Source organism: Aquarana catesbeiana, linkage group LG02 (genome assembly GCF_042186555.1).
Source record: "Aquarana catesbeiana isolate 2022-GZ linkage group LG02, ASM4218655v1, whole genome shotgun sequence".
NCBI classification, from domain to species: Eukaryota; Metazoa; Chordata; class Amphibia; order Anura; family Ranidae; genus Aquarana; species Aquarana catesbeiana.
This window is the reverse complement of record NC_133325.1, coordinates 571,640,339-571,666,886: the sequence shown is the minus strand read 5'-3', so window position 1 is coordinate 571,666,886 and position 26,548 is coordinate 571,640,339. Positions and strand designations below refer to the sequence as shown.

The 26,548-nt window shown below is 40.1% G+C and overlaps 1 protein-coding gene across 1 annotated transcript in view; it reads right to left on the bottom strand.

Annotated features, from left to right (window-relative positions):
• Window positions 1-477: 477 nt before the first annotated feature.
• CUEDC1 (CUE domain containing 1) overlaps window positions 478-26,548 on the bottom strand; it is a 193,676-nt gene continuing 167,605 nt past the window's right edge. Inside the window, exons 8-11 of the mRNA XM_073616092.1 lie at window positions 12,459-12,552; window positions 6,734-6,792; window positions 6,208-6,280; window positions 478-5,407 (exon numbers count right to left, since the gene is read on the bottom strand). Coding sequence (XP_073472193.1) covers window positions 6,219-6,280; window positions 6,734-6,792; window positions 12,459-12,552 — 215 coding nt within the window. The 3' untranslated portion in view covers window positions 478-5,407; window positions 6,208-6,218. The remainder of the gene's footprint in view (window positions 5,408-6,207; window positions 6,281-6,733; window positions 6,793-12,458; window positions 12,553-26,548) is intronic.

Here is a 26,548-nt window from a genome sequence, read left to right as displayed (position 1 = left end):
AGGCTCCATTCTCCTGAGGAGTCCATGAGGCTGCAAGAGAGGAGGCAAGGAGCAATGAATGTGCAGATAAAACTTTGAAAGGTGCAGCTGTTTTACAAGAGCAGAGGGGTGCTGTGAGGTGGCCTGGGGGACCATACCAGAAGTCTAAATCTGAGGCCTGAGCAGTGATGCTGCAAGAGAGCCAAGAGGCCACATTTTGAAGGTGAAGACTCATGCAGGGGTAACCGTTTATAATGTGGAACTTTTGCTTAAAATAAAAGTGAGCTATCAAGCCCTAAAACATAGTTTCTGGCTGGTGTGAACTCCCTGAAAAGCACTACTACACTTGAGCAATAGCCCCAACATATCACAGTAGTTATACAAATGGTGTACCTTTCCAGTAAAATCTTTATTAGGGCTATCAGATCATCAATACTTACCCTACTGCAGTATATGTGCATATTTATGGAAAAAAAAAACATAAATCAATCACACAAGTTCAGTAATATAAATAATTAATTTTATTAAAGAATTTTTTTTTGTACATTAACACAACGTTTTGTGTAACCCAGTATTTCATTGCAATAATTAAACTGAAAATGTTTACGTAAAACTTCAAGATATGGATGTCACAATACTACAACCACAGCATGAAGTCAATACACTGACAATGATGGCACCTTCTCTTAAAGTTACCTCAATGTGTAGTACTAATGAACTTGATAATATATTATGGTATTTCCAGGAAGAAAAATATACACAGTCCTACAGAGACAACAGTTTTTCTCAATGAATACTATTTTTTCCTGTTTTGAACTGGCAGAATACTGAAAAGTTAAAAAAAAAAAAAAAAAAAAAAAGACCTATAATGGATACCACCAATGTGTTGCTAAGAGCTGTGCTACAAGAACAATGTGTTTATATCTGGAGGCATTAACACTTTACAATACACTAAATGCATATCCATAGCATTTACCCTTTGTAATATCTGTACCAGCATTTGCATATAATGCAAACATATTTTCCTTATATATGCTTACATTTTTAGAATATGTGTATGAATACACATATAGGGGCATATTTCCAAGTTAGAGAATGTGACTTTCACCAAACATTCTTTGGCAGTGATTCAATCACAGTAATTTAAAACACACACACCAGGAAGATTCACCTTCATTGAATGTTTGTTGAATGTCAGATTAGCTGCTTTATAAATATGCCCCATAGTGTGTTTTGGGTGTATATACTGTAGGTTTGATACATTTTCTCCTGCATTGATTAGCTTCTCTGCCTCAAGCTCATAATAAACGTCCATGATGATAAAGTAGTTATTGTTAGGAGGTCAAAGCAGGAAAGCACAGAGTGTGCTCAACTTACTGGCATATATAAGAATACACATGTGATTAGGTTTTACCAAGATCTATACATACACACTTATTTGAACAGATTAGAAATGAGATTTAAAAAGGTCCCTCTGAACATTAAAATTTCCTGTGAATAGGAATTTGAAGGAACTTTTTAGGCATGGTTGGTAACAGAAAAGTGTAATTTGTATACTGTATGACTAAATAGCAAAAAGTATATACAGTAGGACACCTTTCAAGTTCTATTGAATTTGTACTTGTAAAATGATTAATGTTACAAAGGGCTTTTTGCGCCTAACGTAAGAACAATCATTTGAGGAGGATATTAAAACATGAAAGACATTATCAATCACAATAAAGTATGTTAAAAGAAGTTAAAATCAGCAATAAACTCCAGAATTATCTTTTGCTGATTGCTAAAAACTATCCTGGCAGCTGAGTAGGTATGGGACAGTTTGTAGGACTAAGTAATATAACTGGACAATGCACTTTTGAAAAACTTTGCAGAATAGACTGTAGGGATCTACTATGTCAATATCTCCTAACATATCTTGGAGCCCCAAGTAAATCAAGAGGACTGTAAACAGGGTAGATAATGTACTTCATAATGTCACTGCCAACAGCTTCCCCAACCATTATTTTAGTTTGGACAGAGAAAGTTTCCTGCTGCTATACAGATTGCCATAAACCAAAATGTAGACAACAGCTATTCCTATGGTTTACTTTTATTTTTCATTTTGGTGGTGTTCTCCTCAAGAAAAGCCAAGTCTGTTTCAATATAAAAGTTTGCCTGTGTAATATCATCATTAGATATTCTGACATATAGGATATATTTAAACCATTGAGTGAGTGTCTTTGCATATTATACAACTCCATTATACAAGTGTGTTACCGTGACTCCTTCTACTTCAAAGGTCCTGCCCATCGTTTTGTTTGATTATTACATTGGTTGTAAAAGGCAACCTAATTTAGATCTTGCAATCAGGCTGCACCCCATGTACATTTGTTCGGTTAAAGCCCCTTTCTCACTTGTGCGATCTGAAAGTCATGCAACTTGAAGCAATGCCTGTGTAATCTTGAGGTCAATGGACCTCAAGTCGCATCAAAGTCAGACCAAAGTAGTGCAGGGAGTACTTTGAAATGGCTGCAACTTGAAGTCGGACAGATATGAATGGTACTCATTGGAAATCGTGAAGTACGACCTGTCGTGCGACTTTGCAGTCCAAAGTCGCAGGACAAGTCGCACAAGTGTGAAAGGGGGCTTAGTGAACAATTGAGGATATAAGCAAATGTTACCATACACTGGGCTCTTTTTTTCCTGAGACATAAAAGCACTCATTGTCTTATGAATATGTAACCCACCATACTGTACATTGTCTTGTATATGTTATTTTGTGTTTTATTTGTAAACATCATGTAACCCAACATACCAGTACTATACATTGTTTTGTATATAATGCAATCCAACATACCTGTACTGTACATTGCATTGTGTGTTATTTGTAATATCATGTAACCCAGCATACTTGTACTGTAGATTGTCTGGTGTGTAATTTTTAGGATCATATAATCCACCGTACATGTACCATACATTGTCTTGTGTGTTATATGTAAATATCACATAACCCAACATACATATACTGTACATTGTCTTGTAAACATTGTTTTGGGTTTCATTTGCAAATAATATGTAACTATACCGATGTGTGTATATTGTTGATTGAACTACTTCTTTTGTCCAAAAAAACTAAGATCCAGGTGTTTTTTTATGTAAATACTCCTATAGTAATTCAAATATACTTACAAATCCACTTAACCTAGTCAAGGGTCACAGCTGTGAATATACTGTAGGTTGTATTTTTATTTTTTTCAATAAACGTTCTAAATGTAGGCTCTTCAAGCAACACAAGTGCTACTGTAATCGGATCTCGGACACAATGGAATTTATACATATTTCTATTTTCACTTTTAAATTGCTTTGTTTATTTAAAAAAAAAAAAAAAGGTGAAAAATAAGGACACCAATGTGGTTTGTGTATTTAGATAAAGATGTCAGCTAACAGTGAGCCTGACATGGGGCAGGAAAAGCTTTTCCTTGCTATTCTGTCTCTACGTTCTCTCTGATTATCTCCTCCCATCCTCTGTCCTTCCCTTTAAAGCCCCATTCACATCAGTGCGGTGCAGTTTTTTGTGTTGTGTTTTTAGGTGCGGCTGCCATTAAACTCATAGAACGTGCATTTTTATGAAAGCGCATCAAAGTGAACGTTCGTTCTAATAGAACTTAATAGCAGCGCACCTAAACATGTGTTTAAAAGGCCCATAAAAACATGATGCAGAAAAAATGTACCACACTGATGTGAACCCGGCCTAAAGCAGAACTCTCCATTAGGGAAACCTAGGCACACATGGCTCTCTGTTTGCTTGGGTGTCCCTTTTCATTGCAGCAGGTGTCCCTGTCCCACTACATTACACACTTCTTTGCAAACCAAGCATTGGGGTTCATTATGAAAACACATACAGGCTAAAAAATAGCAATCTCTGTACTTTGTGTAGTTATTTTCCAAACATATTACAATTCACTACCATGTACTTTTTACTCTTCTACTAGGTCAATATTTATCCAATTTAAGTATTTTTGTAAAATGGAGGAACTTGCCCTTTCCTGTCTACACAGGCCAAATGGTGTAGTGTTGATAATAAGAATATATCTATGAATTAGTTGAAGACACGGGTGTTTAAAGTAATTCAAACTGTCTTTACAGGTGGATGAGCTATTTCTTACATATTTTATGATTACCATATATAAAATCTTAAAGCCAGATAACTAATCACAAGCTAGAAAATGTAGCCTGTTAATCTGTTATTATAGCTGCAATCCAAAAATATTTTCAAATACCAGAACATAAATATGCAAAAATATTTTACCTGAAATATTATGAATAATCAAGATTTGCTTTTATGCTCTAGGGAACCTTGACTAACTTCTAATAACTATACCAAATAACAGTTGAAATCACTACTTGAGAAAGTCTAGTGTGATCTACATTGTTTCCTTATTGTAAGGATATTGCTTTTAAAAATAAAAGCAATTTATTTATTAACTTTTCATAAGCACAAACTTGCTGGCTACGTCTTTTAAAATTATATAGTTCTGTAAAGCTATGTAGAGTTTGTACCTAACATTTTAGTTTGATCTTAAAGGGTTACCAGAGACATGCTACAGACAAACATGATTTAATAATGAATGGGCACAGAGCTGATGTAAACTCTAATCTAGGACAGGTCAAACCACTTATAGCAAATGTTTAAATACCGAATAGATGTGCAAATCAACAGTGAGGTGTTTGGTACCCATGAGCCTTGTCCTATACCCGTAGGTTTGAAAGGTGTAGGCAACAATTGGGTTGTAACACATTACAAACAACTGCCACGGATAACCTTAGGGTACTCAAGCTGTACAATTATTGACCAGTAGGATATTTTAGGCTGGTGACCCCAGTATCAGTGAAAAGATGAGCAGAACACAGTATTTATAACAAATGCACACTGACAGCACACTAGAATACATGTATATCTCAGCACCAGGTAAAAACAAGATGGCTGGATCTTTCTATGATCGCCAACCACTATTTATTGTCTGCAGATGCATTTGCTTTGGGCCCTTTCATCTAGGCCATAATACAGATACCCATTTTAGCAATATCTATACTAAAAACAACTTTAAAAAAAAAATCTGTGCTGTATTTCTGTTAAACATTTCACAGACAGGACAACATTATCCTGTAAGAAAAGGGGAAAAAAAAAAGTTAAAAACAAAGTTGTATACAATTTGTACCATTTTAAAACATACAATTAATAAAGCAGAATGGCTACTAAAATGTCTCTGAGATCTGACTGCACTCAGCAGATACTAAAATAAGTGATTATAAATGTTGTGCCATGTATACAGTATATCTTCTACAAGGGGTGGACTGTACCACAACAGGTAGCCAAATGTCTTGTGTCTGTAGTTATGTTTCCATCAGCCATTGGGATCCACAAAGAGGTTTTGACGAAATTTAGGATCTAGGATAGAAAAAAGGTTTACATATTCAAGTAATCATTTTGTTTATACATGTTACATAAAATCATCGGGCTATCCAGAAGAAGGTTAAATATCAGAAATCATAAAAAGCTTAAGCAGGAATTAAACAAAAAAAAAAAAAAAAGGCAAATGTGGTTATGAACTATGAAATCATGAAAGGTACTTTTATAGGCATTCCTGTGCAATAGACAAGGAAGCATGACATCGCTGACTATGACCAATGTAAAGGGCACTCCACGGATCATCACAAAAACGTGAGAGACACCCCAGATATACTCCTGACTGCTGCACTCTAACTGTGCTGTGTTTATTGTACAGTCCTTACCACTGCCCTGTCAGCTGCACTGTCCATTACATACTCCTAACAGTTGCATTCTATAAGCTTTATATTTACATATATTATTTAAATAATGTTAAGGCTGGATCTCTTGTATCCAGGTTTCATTAGTATAGTGTATAAAACCCTGGTTTAATTACCTATTTTCCCAGTTATTATAATATTCTTACATAAGAAATGTTTAAGGAGATGAAATATCCCATAAGATGATGTAAAAGTGTGACCTCCTGCATTTGTAATACAGGCTCTGTCTTCAAGGACCTTCAGTTTATACATATGCTATCAGCAAATCTAAAGCGTGTCAAAAGAAAAATCTCAAAGACCGTTATCTAAAGATTTTCGGTAATAAGCGGTCTTTAGAATTCATACTATATAAATGCCACTAATAATACCAAGTTGCTTTCACACCATTATGGAAGCTACTAGAAAAAAAAATAAACTGACTTTGATTGTCCTCATTTTTGTGTTTCCTCTCCTTCATTATTGAGCTGTTTCATTCTTGCCTGGACATCTTCATCTGAAACAAAAGTAAAAAAAAAAAAAAAAATCAATCTATAGCTTCAGGCACAGTAATCTATTGGAAACCCATATATCAGTATAATGAGGCTTGCCATTAGGTAATTCACTTCCAGTAATTATATAGCAGCAACATATTATGCAAAGTCATATTTTCTGTGTCCCTGTCCCACCAATGAAGCCAACACTCTAATGTCCCAATCACATTCACACTATAGAACCAGTTTGACAGGAGGACAAGTATCCCGCTACCACGATATTTTAGAATAGAAGTCAAAACTGGTGCACAGGAGAAAACATACAAACTCAATGCAGATGGTGTCCCGGTTGGGATTCATACCCAAAGTCCAGCACTTTAAAGCAAAAGTGCCAACCTCTCAACCACCAACGTCATTGTGACCACATACCGTTTTTGTTATGTAAATAAAAGTGAAGATACATTTAACAAGTTTACCGCAAGAATGTCCTTCAATGTCATCCAGAAGATTGGCTGTGGAGGCTGCAGTTCCTAACCTGCACTTTAAGTTAAGGTCACAGCATTGAAGAGCAAATCTCCAATAAAATGTCCAAACAACCACACCTTTGAGGGCTCACACATAGCAAAAAATTTTGTTTTACTTGCAAATGTATTATTTCAGATGAAGACACTGTATTATTCAGTGATGAAAAATAAATGATTGCCTTGAAAAGAAATAAAGGGTTTATACAGTATGTATATGTTATGTATTGTGTAGTGCCATACCCTTTAATTTAAAATAGGTAATGGTAAAGTTACTTGCAAATGAAAAAAGTTTTCTTTTCAAGTTTTGTGCTTTTTTATGCGACGTTGAAAAAAAAAAAAAAAAAGAACAAATAAAACAAAATTTACAAAATCAGCAGAAAAATAATAGCCAATGGGAAAAAAAGAAATTAGTTAAAGCATTCTTTCTTTTGCTTGCAAGGTGTTTTTAACCAATTATGCCTTTACATCATACTCTGTTTTTTTATTTTATGTATCAAGTGCAATAATGGAATTTTTATTTTATGTGCCCATCAGCTCGTCATATCTGCTATGTACCATGTCCCATGTGCATTTACAGTATATGAATGAACTTCCTCTTTATTGTGCAATTTATCTATTTATATTTATTTTTGTCCATACACACATCTCACTAAAATTCCACAAATTCCCCCCTTTCTCTTAACAATGAATAGGGATGGAGGTGTATGCTAGTTTGACCATATACCTCATTTAAAGTCCAAAAACAATTCCACCTTTTTATATTAGGTGTTTTTAACCAATGTCCCATGCACATTAAAGGTTACCTCTTTAATCAAACATTTAAATTAGATAAGAAATACATTGTTATACTGTATTACCCTGACACTTGCAGACTTCTGCAAGTGTCATTTTACACTCAGGTTGCTGCATTTTGACAGCTGCCGCTGCTGTGTAATGCAAAGCAATTTCGAGCTGCATTTTAATAGCAGATAATAGCCAATAATAGTGGTGACAGGGGAAGGGAACATAGACATAGGAGATATGTCCTGGAAACTTTGTTCGGGTTTTTTTTTTTATAGCATTTCCTTTACGTTTAATGGCCATTAAAGTAGGGAAACTTTCTTGTGAAATAGAGAAAGATTGTTTAAAAAATGTATATATGCTCCAGGTGTCAAATATGCTAAATACAACATGTCCATGGGTTAGGGTTGCCCAATTACTGCTACTTTGTTTACATAAAAAAACTTTACTTTGCTGTGCTTTACATATTCCTCTCCATTCTTTTATCTCCAATCTGAGCCTATTCCTAGGATGGCAATGCTCATTTATCATACTGTATTAGGACAAAAGATACAGGACAGTACTACAGGACTGCACCCTATCCTCTTTTTGATAACAGAAGAGCATCATTCTGTAATCCCCCAGACACATCTGAGAACAATGTAACTGATAACAAAGCACAAGCAAGGAGCACAGACCTTGGCAAATCACAAAATTTCTGGCAAGATCAACGGGTATTTACATCAGGTATGGCAAGGTTATATGAGATATATATATATATATATATATATATATATATATATATATAATTTATTAGTGTATATACATACACACGCACACACAGTTGTGCTCATAAGTTGGAATACCCTGGCAGAATTTATGATTTCTTGGCCATTTGGCATTTTTCAGATAATATGAATGATAACACAAAAACTTTTATTGCACTCATGGTTAGTGTTTGGCTGAAGCCATTTATTATCAATCAACTGTGTTTACATTTTTTTAAAAGTTTATACATATGGCCTGATAACATACACACAAGTTGACACAAAGGGGTTTGAATGGCTATTAAAGGTAACCATTTCTCACCTGTGATCTGTTTGCTTGTAATGTGTGTGTGAACTGGATACCAACTAAAATTTTAGCCACAACTGACAGGAAAAAATGTTTGGGATGCAAAGAAAAACTCACAAATAACTTCGGGTAAAATACAGGACTCTTTGAAAACATGTGTTGTGGCTGTTTCAAGATGCACAATAAGGAGGCACTTGAAGAAAGATGCGCTGCATGGTTGAGTCGCCAGAAGAAAGCCATTACTATGCAAATGCCACAAAGTATCCTGCTTACAATACTCCCAACAGCACAGAGACAAGCCTCAAACCTTCTGGCACAAAGTCATTTGGAGTGATGAGACCAAAATTGAGCTTTTTGGCCACAACCATAAACGCTTTATTTGGAGAGGAGTCAACAAGGCCTATGATGAAAGGTACACCATTCCTACTGTGAAACACAGGAGGTGGATCCCCTGATGTTTTGGGGCTGTGTGAGCTACAAAGGCAGAGGACATTTGGTCAAAATTGATGGCAAGATGAATGCAGTATGTTATCAAAAAATACTGGAGGAACATTTGCATTCATCGGTCAGGAAGATGCGCATGGGACGTACTTGGACATTCCGACATGACAATGATCCAAAACACAAGGCCAAGACGACCTGTCATTGGCTACAGCAGAATAAAGTGAAGGTTCTGGAGTGGCCATCTCAGTCTCTTGACCTCAATATCATTGAGCCACTCAAACGTGCAGCTCATGCAAGCCAGACCAAGAATTTATAGGAACTGGAGGCTTGCCAAGAGGAATGGGCAGCTTCACCATCTGAGAAGATAAAGAGCCTCATCCACAAATGACTTCAAGCTGTCATTGATGTTAAAGGGGGCAATACACCGTATTAAGAACTGGGGTATGTAAACTTTTGATCAGGGTCATTTGGGTAGTTTCTGTTGTGATTATGATTTAAAAAGAGTAAACACAGTTGATTGATAATAAATGACTTCAGCCAAACACTAAACATGAGTGAAAGAAAAGTTTTTGTGTTATTTATATTCTCTGAAAAATGGCCAAGAAATCAAATTCTGCCAGGGTATGTAAACTTGTGAGCACAACATATATATATATATATATATATATATATATATATATATATATATATATATATATATATATATATATATATATATATTTGTTTTTTTTAATTTATTTATTTATATATACATAAACACAGTGGGGACGGAAAGTATTCAGACCCCCTTAAATTTTTCACTCTGTTATATTGCAGCCATTTGCTAAAATCATTTAAGTTAATTTTTTCCTCATTAATGTACACACAGCACCCCATATTGACAGAAAAACAAAGAATTGTTGACATTTTTGCAGATTTAGTAAAAAAGAAAAACTGAAATATCACATGGTCCTAAGTATTCAGACCCTTTGCTGTGACACTCATATATTTAACTCAGGTGCTGTCCATTTCTTCTGATCATCCTTGAGATGGTTCTACACCTTCATTTGAGTCCAGCTGTGTTTGATTATATTGATTGGACTTGATTAGGAAAGCCACACACCTGTCTATACAAGACCTTACAGCTCACAGTGCATGTCAGAGCAAATGAGAATCATGAGGTCAAAAGTAACTGCCTAAAGAGGTCAGAGACAGAATTGTGGCAAGGCACAGATCTGGCCAAGGTTACAAAAAAATTCTGCTGCACTTAAGGTTCCTAAGAGAAACAGTGGCCTCCATAATCCTTAAATGGAAGACGTTTGGGACGACCAGAACCCCTTTCTAGAGCTGGCCATCTGGCCAAACTGAGCTATCGGAGGAGAAGAGCCTTGTTGAGAGAGGTAAAGAAGAACCCAAAGATCACTGTGGCTGAGCTCCAGAGATGCAGTCGGGAGATGGGAGAAAGTTGTAGAAAGTCAACCATCACTGCAGCCCTCCACCAGTCGGGGCTTTATGGCAGAGTTGCCTGACAGAAGCCTGTCCTCAGTGCAAGGACACATGAAAGCCCGCATGGAGTTTGCTAAAAAAAAAAAAAAACAAACCTGAAGGACTCCAAGATGGTGAGAAATAAGATTCTCTGGTCTGACGAGACCAAGATAGAACTTTTTGGCCTTAATTCTAAGCGGTATGTGTGGAGAAAACCAGGCACTGCTCATCACCTGTCCAATACAGTCCCAACAGTGAAGCATGGTGGTGGCAGCATCATGCTGTGGGGGCGTTTTACAGCTGCAGGGATAGGATGACTGGTTGCAATCGAGGGAAAGATGAATGCGGCCAAGTACAGGGATATCCTAGACGAAAACCTTCTCCAGAGTGCTCAGGACCTCAAACTGGGCCGAAGGTTTACCTTCCAACAAGACAATGACCCTAGGCACACAGTTAAATTAATAAAGGCGTGACTTCACAACAACTCTGACTGTTCTTGAATGGCCAAGCCAGAGCCCTGACTTAAACCCAATTGAGCATCTCTGGAGAGACCTAAAAATGGCTGTCCACCAACATTTACCATCCAACCTGATAGAACAGGACAGGATCTGCAAGGAGGAATGGCAGAGGATCCCCAAATCCAGGTGTGAAAAACTGTTGCATCTTTCCCAAAAAGACTCATGGCTGTATTAGATCAAAAGGGTGCTTCTACTAAATACTGAGCAAAGTGTCTGAATACTTAGGACCATGTGATATTTCAGTTTTTCTTTAAAAAATCTGCAAAAATGTCAACAATTCTGTGTTTTTCTGTCAATATGGGGTGCTGTGTGTACATTAATGAGGAAAAAAAAATGAACTTAAATGATTTTAGTAAATGGCTGCAATATGACAGAGTGAGAAATTTAAGGGGGTCTGAATACTTTCCATCCCCACTGTGTGTGTGTGTATATATACATACACATACATACACACACATATATACATTAATAAATACCACACACATATACGCGCTTAGAAATTTGGTATGCATATGTGGATAAGGCCCATTGAGACCTGTCCGTTCTGGTGCTTCGTGTTAACATATGTACATTAAAGCAGCCCTCTTCAAATTAATGTGCTGTCAAATGCACAAGAATGTATGAAAAGTTGGAAATGCACTATTTCAACACACAGTGTGTTGACATGCGCCGTGGCACGCTGCAATGCATGTGTCAGAGGTGTGTTTAGGTTAATGCACTGGGTTGCCATCTGACAATGAATGGCACTACAACATGCTAACGCACACAACAGGCAGTAACAAGTGCATTTCTACAGCACACCACGCGTGGAGTGGTCTTAATGTGCCCTTAATCAATTTTTCAAATGTGATTGATAGACGCACAAACATGACTGCAGGGCACCTTTAGTGTCTCACCCCCCCCCCCCCCAAAAAAAGAAATGCATAGGTTTGTTTTTCAAATTTAAAATGGCTCCAAAAGTTGCATTTTTTATACAGTAGAATGCTTAAAAACAGTTCATGTTTTTCTTAATTATTCTGCGTGTGTATTTGAAAGTGTCTGCCTTACTTACAGCCCAATTGACAACATCGTCACCAGGCCTAGAAGTGACTGGAAATCTTTTGAACATTGACACAACAGGATTTGTATAGAACATTTATTAGAAGGTTGGGGAAAAGCTAGAACCTCTGCCAAGCTTTTAATTGCTTAAGCGCCCTGACTGAAGATTTCTACGCACATTCTGTCAGTGACAATATTGTTACCAGGAGGAGAGCAAGGGAAATTCCCTCATTAGGACACAAATAATAAAATAAAAAAAAGGAGAGAGTTAATGGTTCTCTTCCTTATTTTATATATAAAAAAAAAATGTAAAAAGTTTTGGCTGCAGAATATACTTTAAAAATACAGGCATAATACAGTTACAAAATGATAAAGGATACACTTTGTGTTTGAGCAAATGTTTTCTCTTTGACTTCCTCATCTTTGTTCTCTCAGAAAAAGCCCGGGCTATCTCCAACAACTTTTTCCTAGTAGCTAGAGGAAACAATGCATTAATTAAAAAAAAAAAAAAAAAAAAAAACAGAAAAAGAAAAAACACTGCATCTATTAAGCTCATTAAGAGCTGGTTCACACAGAGCATGGTGCAGGAAAGATATGTTTCATGTGCCTTTCCCGCGCTGTGTTAAAAATGCACTGTCTTTGCAAGCTGCTGCAGGTGCCAATACATGAATTCAGGTCATTTCTTTCTCTATATTCACAAGGCCACTAAAAGGGAAATGAATAGAGGTTTTAAACACCAGCCAAGCTCCCTTCACCGCCCCCCTCCTTTAGATCTGAAAGGGTGAATATATCAGCTGGTGTGCAGAGACCGATAGGAAACTCCTGCAAAAAAGGATTACATGTACTCAAAACACAGTTTAAAAATAACATTTTAGGCAGTAACTGAAAATGAAACTGATAATGTTAAGACATTTTTCCGTGATTATTCTGTGAGATACATGGACAATTTTACATTTACCTTAAAGGCCAAATTCACTTTTGAACGTTACACCCGCATTTAGCCGTAACATGTTCCAGCATTCCCCTTGTCCCTGTGACAGCAGGTTGGGGTTCATCTCCACCGCAGCTGTTGTCACGTTGAAAATCAGGGCTCCGCCCGCACTGCCGCATCTTTTATTCACAGCGTGAATGAAGGAACTACAAGTCCCGCCTGACAACGCGGCAGACGGACTTGTAATGGAGGACAGCCCATGTATTCCACTGACAATTTCTCCAGCTCTCTACAGAGGTACGAGCAAGAAAGCTGGAGGATGTGCCTCTAGGGGCCTGAGATTGCACCCACGATCCATTGATCGTGGGTGCAATGCTTTGCAGACTCCTGTAGGCCAAAATAATACATTCACATTTTTTGGCAAAAATATGTACATTTTTCTATTGAAAGGTGAACTTATCCTTTACATTTTTGAACATGCTCCAATATTTTAATGTACTTGCATCCAATATTCACACTGTATTACATTTCTAGGATACAGAGACATTATAGAGATAAACTCAGCAGAGGAGAGAACAATTCCACTGGCAGTACTGCTCAATTCTTATTTTCTTGCACATTCATGAGACTTTGCATTGCATATCATTTGTTTCCTATTCATGGGATACAGCGGCACACTGAGACAAATTCTTTGCAAGGACCACAGTAAATAAACAGAATGATTTGCTATTTTCATTTCAAACTGCCTCAGATATTAATGTCTTCTAGCTTCCAGCCAACAATTTATCTGTTGACTGCTGTGAACCAATAACTCAGACTACAGAAAAAAAGAAAGTTTTCTTTTTTAGTTTGCGCCGCTGCCATCTTAAGCATTACAGCTATCAGCCAGTAGTTACTAGCTGGATAGTATTGTGCTATGTGCTGAGGACACTGCAGGCTTGCCTCTAAGTAGACACCTCAGGCAGTCCCCCAGGTTCTAGCATAACAGACTCCGTTGACTTATTAGTATACAAAGGGATAGGCGTTTTCTTTCCCCTACGAATTACTTTCCCCAGTATATGGGTATCATCAGACCACATTTGCTTATGTATATCCCTTTGCAGATATGGATGCACTTGCCCCTGAAGAGTGGTATAAACCATGAAATGTGTCTGACTTATCTGGATGCACCTTGTTCCATATTGACGGACCAATGTATTTTATTAATTCTGATTTTACCCCATTACCTTCTTTTAAGTAATCTTAGAAATAGGAGGACATTTTTCCATGCCACACAATGCAATGTGCTACAATGCTAGGACTTCATGTTTATGGCCTTCCATATGTTATTTATATGATTCATTAATCTTCATATGTATATATACCATTATGTCCTGTTATCTACTGTTCAGACAACAAACATATAGGCTCTTACAATGGGCGCCTACTTTAGCAAAACTGTACAGTCCCAACTTTTTCTTTTTTGTATACTGATACAGGGATGGAGACGTAAATATCTATGCGTCTCATTTAAAGTCCCACTTTCCCTCCCCCGCCAATTAGCTCTTACCTCTGAGTTGAAATACTGTATATTATGGGGGAAAAGGCATTAGACAAAATAACATTTATCTACAGATCTGTAATGGCATTTCATCATTTAAAAGGGTTGAATATAGCATTTGACCCCTCTCCTTGGGTATCACTTGCAGGTTTTTTCAAAATAAGTTTTTATTGCTAGAGAGGCATTTTACAGCTTTCCAATGCCCATTACAAGAAGCCAAAGATAATCCAACAGAAGGAAAACAGAAGCACAAACAAAATAATACTCAACAATACTCTGTTTGGACATTTGCAATCATCTGTGCATTCACCATCTTAAAAAAACCTTTCAAAGTTTTATATAAATGTACAGTATATTGAAAACATATAAACTTAAAAACAAATAAACGAGCATAACGAACAAAACTAGATTCCTGGTTTTGTTAAATGTAACCAGTAAGATCGAGCAGCCCAACATCACCTACAACTACGCCATCTACCAAAGCCTGCAAACATCCATTGCCATAATCACACACCTGGTGGGGTTTAATATGTTCAAGCACATATGTGTATGTATTGGGTTCTGGGTTTCATTAAACGTTTACACTATTTGAGTGTCTTATCCGTTTGAAATGGCTTGAGATGGTTTGGAGGGGAAGATCCACTTTGGTGTCTGACACAAATAAGTGCCGTTAGACCTTTCATAACTGAAAAAGTTTTTTTGTTCCAGTGAGCAATGTATCTACACTAGTGCGTGGAGTTTTATTCATGCAAGATTTGCACACAAGAAAGTGGTGTATGAACAGTATCATTGTTAAGACCACACGGGATTGGATTGCACGAGTTTACATGTTCTTGAAGGACAAATAATTTGCAGAGACTTTTTGTTTCATCACAGTTTTCATTTGTTTTTTGTTTATTTTTATATATTTGTTTGTCAATGAGGAAAGAATACATATCAAATTGTTACTGTATGCAGTCATTATGTAGCCAAGGTATTTGGCCTTCTCCAAGCCTATGGCACACTTTTTGGGGTTGGCAGTGAGTCCTGCTTTCTTAACCACTTGACATCCGGCCATAGCCGAATGACAGCTACAGCGTGGATGTCAATTCCTGGGAGGCCGTCATATGACAGCCTCCCCTTTCCCCGCTTCCCGTGCGTGCTCACGAGCGCACATCGGGGAAATTCTGTGTTGGCCATGTCCCTTGGACACAGCCAATCACAGATCGCTGTAAATGGCCAATTACAGCGGCGTGATCAGTGTCTATTTGCACATCTTCATAATCAGTGTCCACCTGTGCCGCCTCATCAGTGCCCCTCGGTGCCACCTCATCAGTGCCCCTCGGTGCCACCTCATCAGTGCCCCTCGGTGCCACCTCATCAGTGCCCCTCTGTGCCACCTCATCAGTGCCCCTCTGTGCCACCTCATCAGTGCCCCTCTGTGCCACCTCATCAGTGCCCCTCTGTGCCATCTCATCAGTGTCGGCTTAGCACACACCTGTGTAGTCGCATCACCACCAGCAACCATGTCCAAAAGATGCTTTTCCACCGAGGAGGCGTTCTAAATACTTTCTCAGGCTGGCGAGAGCAACGGGTAGCTCTCTTTTTCAGATTCCCTTTCAGACTCCGATTCTGAGTTGGACATAAATTATGAGCTAGTCCTCAGGAGTGGAACACTGAGTGACTCCGAGGAGGAAGATATTCGGCCTGCCAAACAAAGGCGTTCTCGTGAGGAGGCAGTGGCATCCACCAGCACCGCAGTGCCATCCACCAGCACAGCAGTGCCATCCACTAGCACCACAGTACCTCGGCAAGAAAGGCCAAGGACCCATGCCAGCCTTCCCTATGCCCTGCAGAACCCCTTGTGGCTTCCTCCTAATTCAGGAGAAGCCAACATTCCCCCTTTTACTGCCCAGCCAGGAGTCCAGGTGGACACGGAGAATTTTTCCCCAATACATTTTTTTAATTTAATTTTTACCGAAGACATGCTATCAAATATTGTGGCCCAGTGCAACCTTTATGCACAGCAATTTATTTTAAAAAATCCAACGTCCTACCATGCCCGTCCCTACGAATGGAGAGACCAAACGGTGGAGGAGTTGAAGGTTTCTTTAGGTCTCACATTTAATATGGGACTCACCAAAACACTTTGATGTCCTATTGGTCAACCCACCCCATCCACCACATGCCAGTATTCTCCAAGGTAATGCCCAGAAACAGATACCTCATGATAATGAGGTTCCTTCATTTCAATGACAATACCCAGTGCCCTCCCTGAAATGACCCAAATTATGACAGGCTTTTCAAAACTCGGCCGCTTCTAAATTAATTTTTCTGAAGTATTCCCCCAGCTGTTTACACCGGACAAAAACATATGTGTGGATGAATCCCTTGTTAAATTTAGTGGCAGGCTTAGAATAAAACAATTTATTCCCAGTAAAAGGGCCCGCTATGGGGTGAAGGTATACAAATTATGTGACCGAGCCACAGGGTACAATGTATGTCTTCAAAGTGTACGAAGGGAAGGACACCCAGCTGCAACCCCCTAATTGCCCAGACTACTTGGGATCAAGCGGGAAAATAGTTTGGGACCTCATATACCCCCTACTGGAAAAAGGCTACAATTTATACGTAGACAACTTCTACACGTCTCTAGCCCTGTTCCACAACCTTCAACGGAAGAAGACGCCAGCATGTGGCACCGTAAAAAAGAACCGGAAGGGCTTTCCTCAAAGTCTTGTCAATAAGAAATTGAGAAAAGGAGAAACGGCAAGTCTACTAAACAACGAGATTTTGGCAGTGAAGTGGAGGGACAAAAGAGATGTCTACATGTTGTCTTCAATCCACAATGATACCTTCGTGGAAATCCCCAGAAGGAATGGCCCCATACAAAAACCTAAATGCATCTATAATTATAATGTTTATGGGGGGAGTCGACTTCAATGACCAAATGCTGGAACCATACCTTGCCACAAGACGGACATACCATTGGTATAAAAAAGTCGCAATTTATTTTTTTCAATTGGTCATATTCAATTCATATGTAATTTATTGTAACTCCACCCAAAACCCCAAACGCTTCCTTGGCTACCAGGAGGAAGTTTTCACTGCCCTTATATTCCTGAACGGCCCACCAGAAAATATCCGATCAGATGTTCTAAGTCGACTACCCGAACGCCACTGTCCCGATAAAATCCCTCCCAAACCAACAGGCCAACGACGGCAAAAAAAATGTAAAGTGTGTACCAGAGCAGGATTCAGAAGAGACACATCTTTTTATTGTGCACAATGTCCTTCTGAACCAGGCCTTTGCATAGGTGAATGTTTTCACCGTTACCATACTTCAGTAAATTATTAGTGAAGTATGGTAAACGTAAGCCTCAGTTCCTGCAATTTATCCTCACACCCCTTATGCCACTGTCTGCTCTGTAACTGACCCTGGCTTGTTATTTGACCATGCTTCTGTCTGCCGATTCTGTACATACCTCTGCCTGATCTGGAACTGACCCTAGACTGTTATTTGACCATGCTTCTGCCTAACGATACTGTACATACCTCTGCCTGATCTGGAACTGACCCTGGACTGTTATTCGACCATGCTTCTGCCCAACGATTCTGTACATACCTCTGCCTGATCTGGAACTGACCATGGACTGTTTGACCATGTTTTTTGCCTGCCTCATGGACTGATCTTGTACCCTGCTACTGGACTAGTGGGATTCAACACAGGGGTCTCACATATGTGAGGGGCTCCAGAATTGTTTTTCTGGATGAAGAAAACTATTTTTTTTGTTTTCTCAATCCTAGATTAGGGTCTGGAGACTCGGAGGCTTCAAAGAGATTTGGGTGGGAGAAGCCTCTACCCCTGTCCCCATTCTGTCCTGAACGAGGCCCTACTTCTGCCTGTAGGACTTACTGCCGTCATGCCTCTGCCTGTCGCACTGACCACACCGCATGGACCTGCCTACTACCAGGAACAATATTTTTGGCACTGCTGACAATATCTCTGCCTGCACTGACCCTGGACTTTATATGGACAGTAACCCTGCCTGCTGCCTGGACAATTGTGTTCGCCGTTGCTGACCAAGTCCCTGCCTGCTGCCTGGACCAGTGCTATTCTCCTGTGTACAACTGCGCTACTACAACCACAGGTAATCTTTTGTTTAGGCTTTCCTCAGCATAATGTATTTTGAGGTGTAATTCTTGGTATGTACATATTATGTGTCCCTGGAACACCTGACGGTGTTCCTTGCATGTTGGATCTCTGTATGTGGCCAGGCTGTGTAGAAGTCTCACACATGTGGTATCGCCATACTCAGGAGTAGCAGAATGTATTTTGGAGTGTCATTTTTGCTATCTAAATGCTATGTGTTGGAGATATCTTATAAATGGACAACTTTGTTTAAAAAAAAAAATGCGGTTTCATTTTTTTCCCCACATTTTCCAAAAACTTCTGGAAAAAAAATGAACCGTTCAAAAGACTCATTATGCCTCATAGATTATATGTTGGGGTGTTAGCTTTCCAAAATGGGGTCATTTTGTGGGTGTTTCCATTGTCGTGGTGCTCCAGGGCCTTCAAAAGTGTAATAGGTGGTTGAGAAACGTGATGTGTAATTTATGCCCCTAGAACACCTGATGGTGCTCCCTGCATGTTGGGCTTCTGTATGTGGCCAGGCAGTGAAAAAGTCCCACACGTGGTATCGCTATACTTAGGAGGAGTAGCAGAATGTATTTTGGGGTTTCATTTGTGGTATACACATGCCATGTGAGAGAAATAAGCTATTACAATGACAATTTTGTGGGAAAAAAGAAAAATAAATAAAAATCTCAATTTTGCAAAGAATTGTGGGAAAAAAAATTACAACTTCAAATAACTCACCATGCCTCTAACTAAATACATTGAAATGTCTACTTTCCAAAAAGGGGTTATTTGGGGGCATTTGTACTTTCCTGGCTTGTTAGGGTCTCAAGAAGTGAGATAGGCCACCAGTACATCAGATGTGATAATTTTTTATGATTTACACCATAGTTTGTAGACTCTAAAACTTTTACACAGACCAAATAATTTCCACAAATTTTTGGTTATTTTTTACCAAAGATATGTAGCATTATAAATTGTGGCCAAAATTTATGAAGAAAAATGACTAATTTGCAAAATGTTATCACAGAAATTAAGAAAAATTCATTTTTTTTCAAAACTTTCGGTCTTTTTTTATTTATAGCGCAAAAAATAAACCCAGAGGTGATCAAATACCACCAAAAGAAAGCTCTATTTGTATGAAAAAAGGACAAAAAAATCATTTGGGTACAGTGTTGCATGACTGAGTAATTGTCATTCAAAGTGTGAGAGCACTAAAAACTGAAAACTGGTCTGGATAGGAGGGGGGTTTAAGTGCCCAGTAAGCAAGTGGTTAAAGGATTCTTCTACTGCTTGCACCCGGGGCAAATGAGATTTCCAATCTGGGATATGGATGACAACGTTGTACAAATAGGTGGCTGTGTATTGGCGATGTGGTCTCAATGTCTTGTCCATCATTCTCTGGAATGAGGCAGGAACACCATGCAAACCAAAGGGCATCTGCTTATACTGGAATGACCCCTCAGGGGAAGAAAAGACCGTTTTCTCTTTTGCAGATTTTGTTAGTGGGTATCTGCTAATAACCTTTAGTCAGATCTAAAGTCGTTATGTACCGGGCACTTCCCAATCTGTCAAAAAGCTTGTCGACCCAAGGCATTGGGTACGCATCAAATTTGGACACGCTATTCAACTTTCTGAAATCATTACAAAATCTTATAGCTCCATCTGGTTTTGGGACCAACACTATGGGACTTGACCAGTCAACGTGGGACTCCTCTATCACATCCAATTCTAACATGTTTTTTATTGCATTTGCAACTGCTTTCCGCTTAGCCTCAGGTATTCTATAGGGTTTTACATTTACACTGACACCTGGTTCCTTAATTATGTCATGCTGTATAACACTGGTCTGTCTGGGCAAGTGAAAAAAAAAAAAAAAAGTCTTTATTCTTACTCACAAACTCTTTATCGGCCTTCTGTTGGGCCACTGACAAGGTTTCGGTTATGGGTACCTCAGGTGTCACGGAGGCCATGTCATTTGGGGGGGGGGGGGTTGGCACTGCCAGTAAAGTCTCTCTGTCTTTCCAAAGTTTCAAGACATTAACGTGATATATTTGCTCTGGTTTCCTTTTCCCTGGCTGGTAAAATTTGTATTTTACCTCCCCTATTCTTTCCATAATTTCAAAGTGACCTTGCCACTTTGCCAGAAATCTACTCTCAACTGTGGGGACTAGTACCAGCACTATCTCCAGGGTTGAAGGTTCTGGTCTTGGCACCCCGATTATAAACCCTTCTCTGGGCCTCCTGGGCTTGCTCTATATGTTCCCGTACAAGCAGCATGACAGCGGCAATCCTATCTTGCATCAATGAGATATGCTTGCTGACGCTTCTATAAGGCGTGGTCTCTCCCTCCCACATTTCTTTTTCGACATCTAGCAATCCCCTGGGATGTCTACCATACAGTAGTTCAAACGGGGAGTAACCTGTAGAGGCCTGAGGTACCTCTCATATAGCAAGCATGAGGTACGGCAGCAAAAATTCCCAAATTTCTCCCATGTTTGTCCACCACCTTTTTTAACATGCTTTTGAGAGTTTTGTTAAATCTCTCCACAAGACCATCAGTTTTGGGGTGGTAAACAGAAGTATGGAGATAGGAGATTTTGAACAACTTGCAAAATTCGTTAGTGACTCTGGACATAAATGGTGTGCCTTGATCTGTTAATATCCCTTTTGGAATACCCACACAACTAAATACCTGGACAAGCTCTTTGGCAATAGTCTTAGCTGAAGTATTACGCAAGGGAATGGCTTCAGGATACCGTGTGGCATAGTCCAATATTACCAGTATGTGCTGATGACCCCAGGCAGACTTTACTACTGGTCCCACCAGATCCATGCCAATTCTTTCAAAAGGCACTTCATTGATAGGCAACGGTACCAGCGGACTGCGAAAACGGGGTGACGGCGCAGAATACTGACACTCTGGCCATGATTCACAATGTTCTTTGACATCTGCATATAACCAAAGAATCTCTGGGTTATTCTCCCCTTAGTTTTCTCTATACCCATGCGTCCACCCAATATATGACCATGGGCTAAATCCAATACCGTCTGACGATAGGGTGTGGGAACCACTAGTTGCTCTACCTCCTCCTCTTGCTTTACCACTTGATACAGCAAGTTATTTTTAAGAACCATGTAGGGAAAAGACACCCCTACATTAGGTTCAACAGATTCGCCATCAATCATTTTAACATTTTCTCTGCAGAGTCTTAGTTCTTCCGTACAAAGATCATCATTCCTGACTTCTAAGTCAGGCACCACATTCTGACCACTCTCACTATTAGAGTGAAAGATAATTTCTTGTTCATTACCCTCAAGCTGGGGGCTAGATTCCAGCTCCTCCTGCTTCTCAGCCATTACAGAAAAGGGAAAAGGATCTACCCCTCCGTTGGACAAACCAACCGTTTCCCTTTCAATTATTGCAATCAAAAGAAGTCTGGAGTGAGTTCCAAGGTTTCCTCAGCCGGAGGTGCTCTGTCCTCCGGACTCCTTTTGTTTTCCTATAAACTCCAAAAGTGGGGAAAGTCTCTCCCCACTAGAGCGCAAGGGAATGAGTAGTGAAAGGGTAGTGAGAGGGTACCATCCCCACTGAATGTGTCACAGTGCCCCCCCCAAGGGGTATCAAACCCAACCACAGCAGTCTGGTAGTCACATGTGTCACCACGTATACAAAATCACCTCAATAGAGCTAGGGTGTAACTTTGCAGGATTTACAAAATCACCTTTGGCTAATGTAACAACACTACCGGAATCTAGCAGAGCAGCGACTGACTTTCCATGAACAGAAATCGTACACATTTGTTCCACATGATGCAGTACATGCCACCTGTGCAAAAACAGACATGAGTTTTTTCAAATAAGCATTATCACATTGCATTGGTTCGTCATTTAGGGAACAGTTAGCAGCAATATGACCTAACTCACAGCAGCGATAACATTTTATGTGTTCTGTATCCAGTCCTCTAAACGGCCTCAGAACCATTCCTGACCTATTTGGCCAGTCTCTAGGTCCTGAGCCCATAGTATCAATATCTGTAGCAACAGTCTTGTAATTTTTCCCCACGCCCCTGATCCCTGGAACAGTCTTACCAGATGCTCTGGGCGTTTTTTCACCCCTAGGGTCACTGGTGAGGGGCATGGATGAGTTCAATAAGTCCTCAGCAGCAGTATAGATCTCCACCAGGTCCACCAGCTAGTTTTCAGTCTTGGGGTCCCAATGGCTGACTCACTTCCCCACAGTGGCAGGGAGCACACGCAAATACCAGCCCATGACCAAATGCTCCACAATTCTAGGGCCTGACAAAGTCCCTGGCTGTAGCCACTTCTTGGTGAGGTGTATCAAGTCAAACATTTGGGAGCATCAGTACTGTATGACCATCGATGCACCTGTTGAGCCTGGACTGCAATGGTGACACTCAGGCATGCAAGCATATCAGCCTTCATTGTCTCATAATCCTGGGCAGCATCTGGTTCCAGGTCATAATAGGCCTTTTGGGGTTCTCCTGTCAGAAGCAGTCCTGCCTACTGTGCTTTTTTTCCATCCTTCTCAAACAGCGGCTCTTTCAAAAGTTGCTAGTTAAGCTTCCACATCATCTGCAGGTGTCATCTTCTGCAGGTAATATCTGGCACACACCATTTTATGTTCCACTGGCAAAGGACCTCTTGGACCCCTTCTTTAACTCCAGCATGGCCTCCGCAAACTGGTGGTTCGCCTCCTGCTGCTGGCGATTCGCCTCCTGCTGGGCTGCAGCGGCCTCTGCAACTTGGAAATTGGTTTGCTGCTGGATTGCAGTGGCATGTAGCAAAGCTTGTAATACAGCCTCCATCTTTACCCTTGTTCAGAAAGATACCTGCCAAATTCACCATATGTCAGGGTTTAGCTCAAGGGGGATCACTTTCCCTGGGAAAAAGGCAGTCCAAAACGGCAGGTTTTCTTAAAATCTGACCTGTAGCCAGTTTTATTGTAAAAGGTTGCATAAAAATAAAACAAACAAAAAACAGAAAATAAATCCTTGCCATCCAGGCACTAACTAAACATATGCAGGTTCCTGACAGGTGATGGGCTTCTCCCAGTCACCCACAAAATAAAGATAATGCAAACCTTTTCTCTCACAAAAGCAAACTTTATATAAACAGCTCTCAGAGGTTTGTGGCTTCCTGTGTCCCAGACCAAGAGCAAGTCTTTGCTCCAGTCCTGTTTTATTTATACCACCTGTTGGCGGACACAAGTGGATTGCAAAATCTGGTCCGGAACCAACCCTGCCAAGGTGGCTGGTAAAACCCTGACCGGATTCTACCTCAGAATGCAGGCAAGGTGAAATATAACATCCATCACTCATTTTTATAACAGCTTACCTGTAAAATCCTTTTCTTGGAGTACATCAGTTTTTGTAGAAAAGCAATATATTTAAACCCCATGAAAAAAAGAGGGGAGGGACCTCTGTGTCCCATGATGTACTCCAAGAAAAGGATTTTACAGGTAAGCTTTTATAAAAATCCTATTTTCTTTATCATACATCATGAGACACAGAGCCTTAGGTAATTACTTAATGGGACGTCGCATAGCAATGCTACTTGAGGGGAGGGAGACACAACCTGTAGGGCATCCCCAGACTTGAGGACTTATACTGCTGCCCGCACCACACTGCGCCCGAAGGTGATATCCTCATTCCTTCTTACATCCACTTAATAAAATTTTGTGAATGTATGGACTGAAGACCAAGTTGCGGCCTTGCAGATCTGAGCAAAGGAGGCCTGGTGATGCACTGCCCAAGAAGCACTAACCGCTCTGGTAGAGTGTGCCTTAACTTGAAAAGGGGGAATCCTACCCCTTAAGTCATAAATTTGAATTATAATTTGCCGAATCCACTTAGCAACAGTGTATCTCGATGCTGCCTGTCCATTCTTAGGACCCTCTGGCAGAATAAATAAGACATCAGTCTTATGAATCTGAGCAGTTTTCTTTAAATAGATTTTCACTGCTCTCACTACATCAAAGACAATGTAATGACTTTTCTTCCCTGGAATATGGTTTTGGGAAAAATGATGGCAGGACAATATCTCCATTCAGATGAAAGCCTGAAACCACTTTTGGCAAAAGGCCTAGACGAGGGCGTAACACCACTCTGTCCTCATGAATAATCAAATATGGCTCTTTAGAAGAAAGAGCAGCCAATTCTGAAACCCTCCTTGCTGAGGATATAGCAACCAAAAACATCAGCTTCCTAGTCAGAAGGACTAAGGGAATATGCTGTAATGGTTCAAATGGCTGTTTTTGTAACACTGACAAAACTAAATTCAAGTCCCAAGGGGTTGAAGGTGATTTAACTGGCGGATTAATCCGCATCACCCCTTGCATAAAACCCTGGACTAAAGAATGGGTAGCAAGCGGTCTTTGAAATAAAAACCAATAAGGCTGAGACTTGGCCCTTAATAGTACTTAGGGCCAACTTCATCTCTACACCAAATTGTAGAAAGGCAAGAATTCTGCCTATAATATATCTCCGAGAGTGCCAACCCTTGGATTCACACCAGGAAACATAAGTTTTCCAAACTCTATAATATACAGCTCTGGAAACTGGTTTCCTTGCATTGATTAAAGTTGAGATAACGGACCTGGAAAGCCCACGTTTCTTCAGAATATGGGTTTCAATAGCCAAGCCGTTAAATTTAGCGTTCGTAACATAGGATGGAATATCGGCCCCTGCGAGAGCAGGTCTGGCCTTAGTGGGAGAGGCCAAGGACCATCCACTTCCATCTTTACAATCTCTGCGTACCATGACCTTCTGGGCCATGCCGGTGCTACCAGAATTACCGGCTTTCTTTCCAGCTTGATCCTGCAAAGAAGTTGTGGTAGCAACTGACTAGTTGGGAATGCACAGATCAGTGAGAACTGATCCCACGGGGTCACCAACGCATCTGTTCCGCATGCGAATGGATCCCTTGTCCTGGACACAAAGTTGACTAACTTCACGGCTTAAAAGACATCGGGGTAAAGAGACCATTCCCCTGGGAATAACTGCCGGCGACCTAAGTAGTCCACCTGCCAATTCTCTACTCCCGGGATGAAAACTGCAGATAGACATGGGACATTCTTTTCTGCCCAAGTTAGAATATGGTTTACCTCTCTCTGAGCTGAGAGACTCTTGGTGCCCCCTTGGTGATTGATATAGGCCACAGCCGTGGCATTGTCGGATTGGATCCTGACAGGACAATTCTTTAACCTGGAGGTCCAGCTTTTCAAAGCCAGACACACTGCCCAAATCTCTAGGATGTTAATGGGCAGGGTTCTTTCGGATCTCGACCACTGTCCCTGGACAGTTTTTTTCTCTAGTACTGCTCCCCAGCCTGAGAGGCTGGCATCTGTTGTTGCCACTTTCCAGATAATTGGTCTGAAGCATTCTTCTTTCAGCAGATTCTGGGTTAGTAACCACCAGCTGAGGCTTTGGGACACACTTGGGGATAGTCGCATTGGCAAGTCCAAAGCTTGCGTTGTTTTGTTCCAAGCAGACAGGATACTGTTTTGTAATAGTGTCGCATGGAACTGTGCATAGGGAACTGCTTCAAATTCTGCTATCATCTTTCCTAACAACCTCATGCAAAGGCAAATTGAGGGATTTCTTTTTGACCTGACCATCTGTACTAGCTCTTGTATGGAGCTGATCTTTGCCGGAGGCAAAAACACCCTTTTCTGGGCTGTGTCTATGATCAGGACCAAATGCTCAAGCTTTCTTAGCGGTTTTAAGGAAGATTTCTCTAGGTTGAGAAACCAACCCAGACTTTCCAGGTAACTGGTTGTAATGCGTACACTCTGCTCCAAGAGAACCACTGAGTGGTCTATTAACAATAGATCATCTAGGTACGCCAAGACTGTTATGCC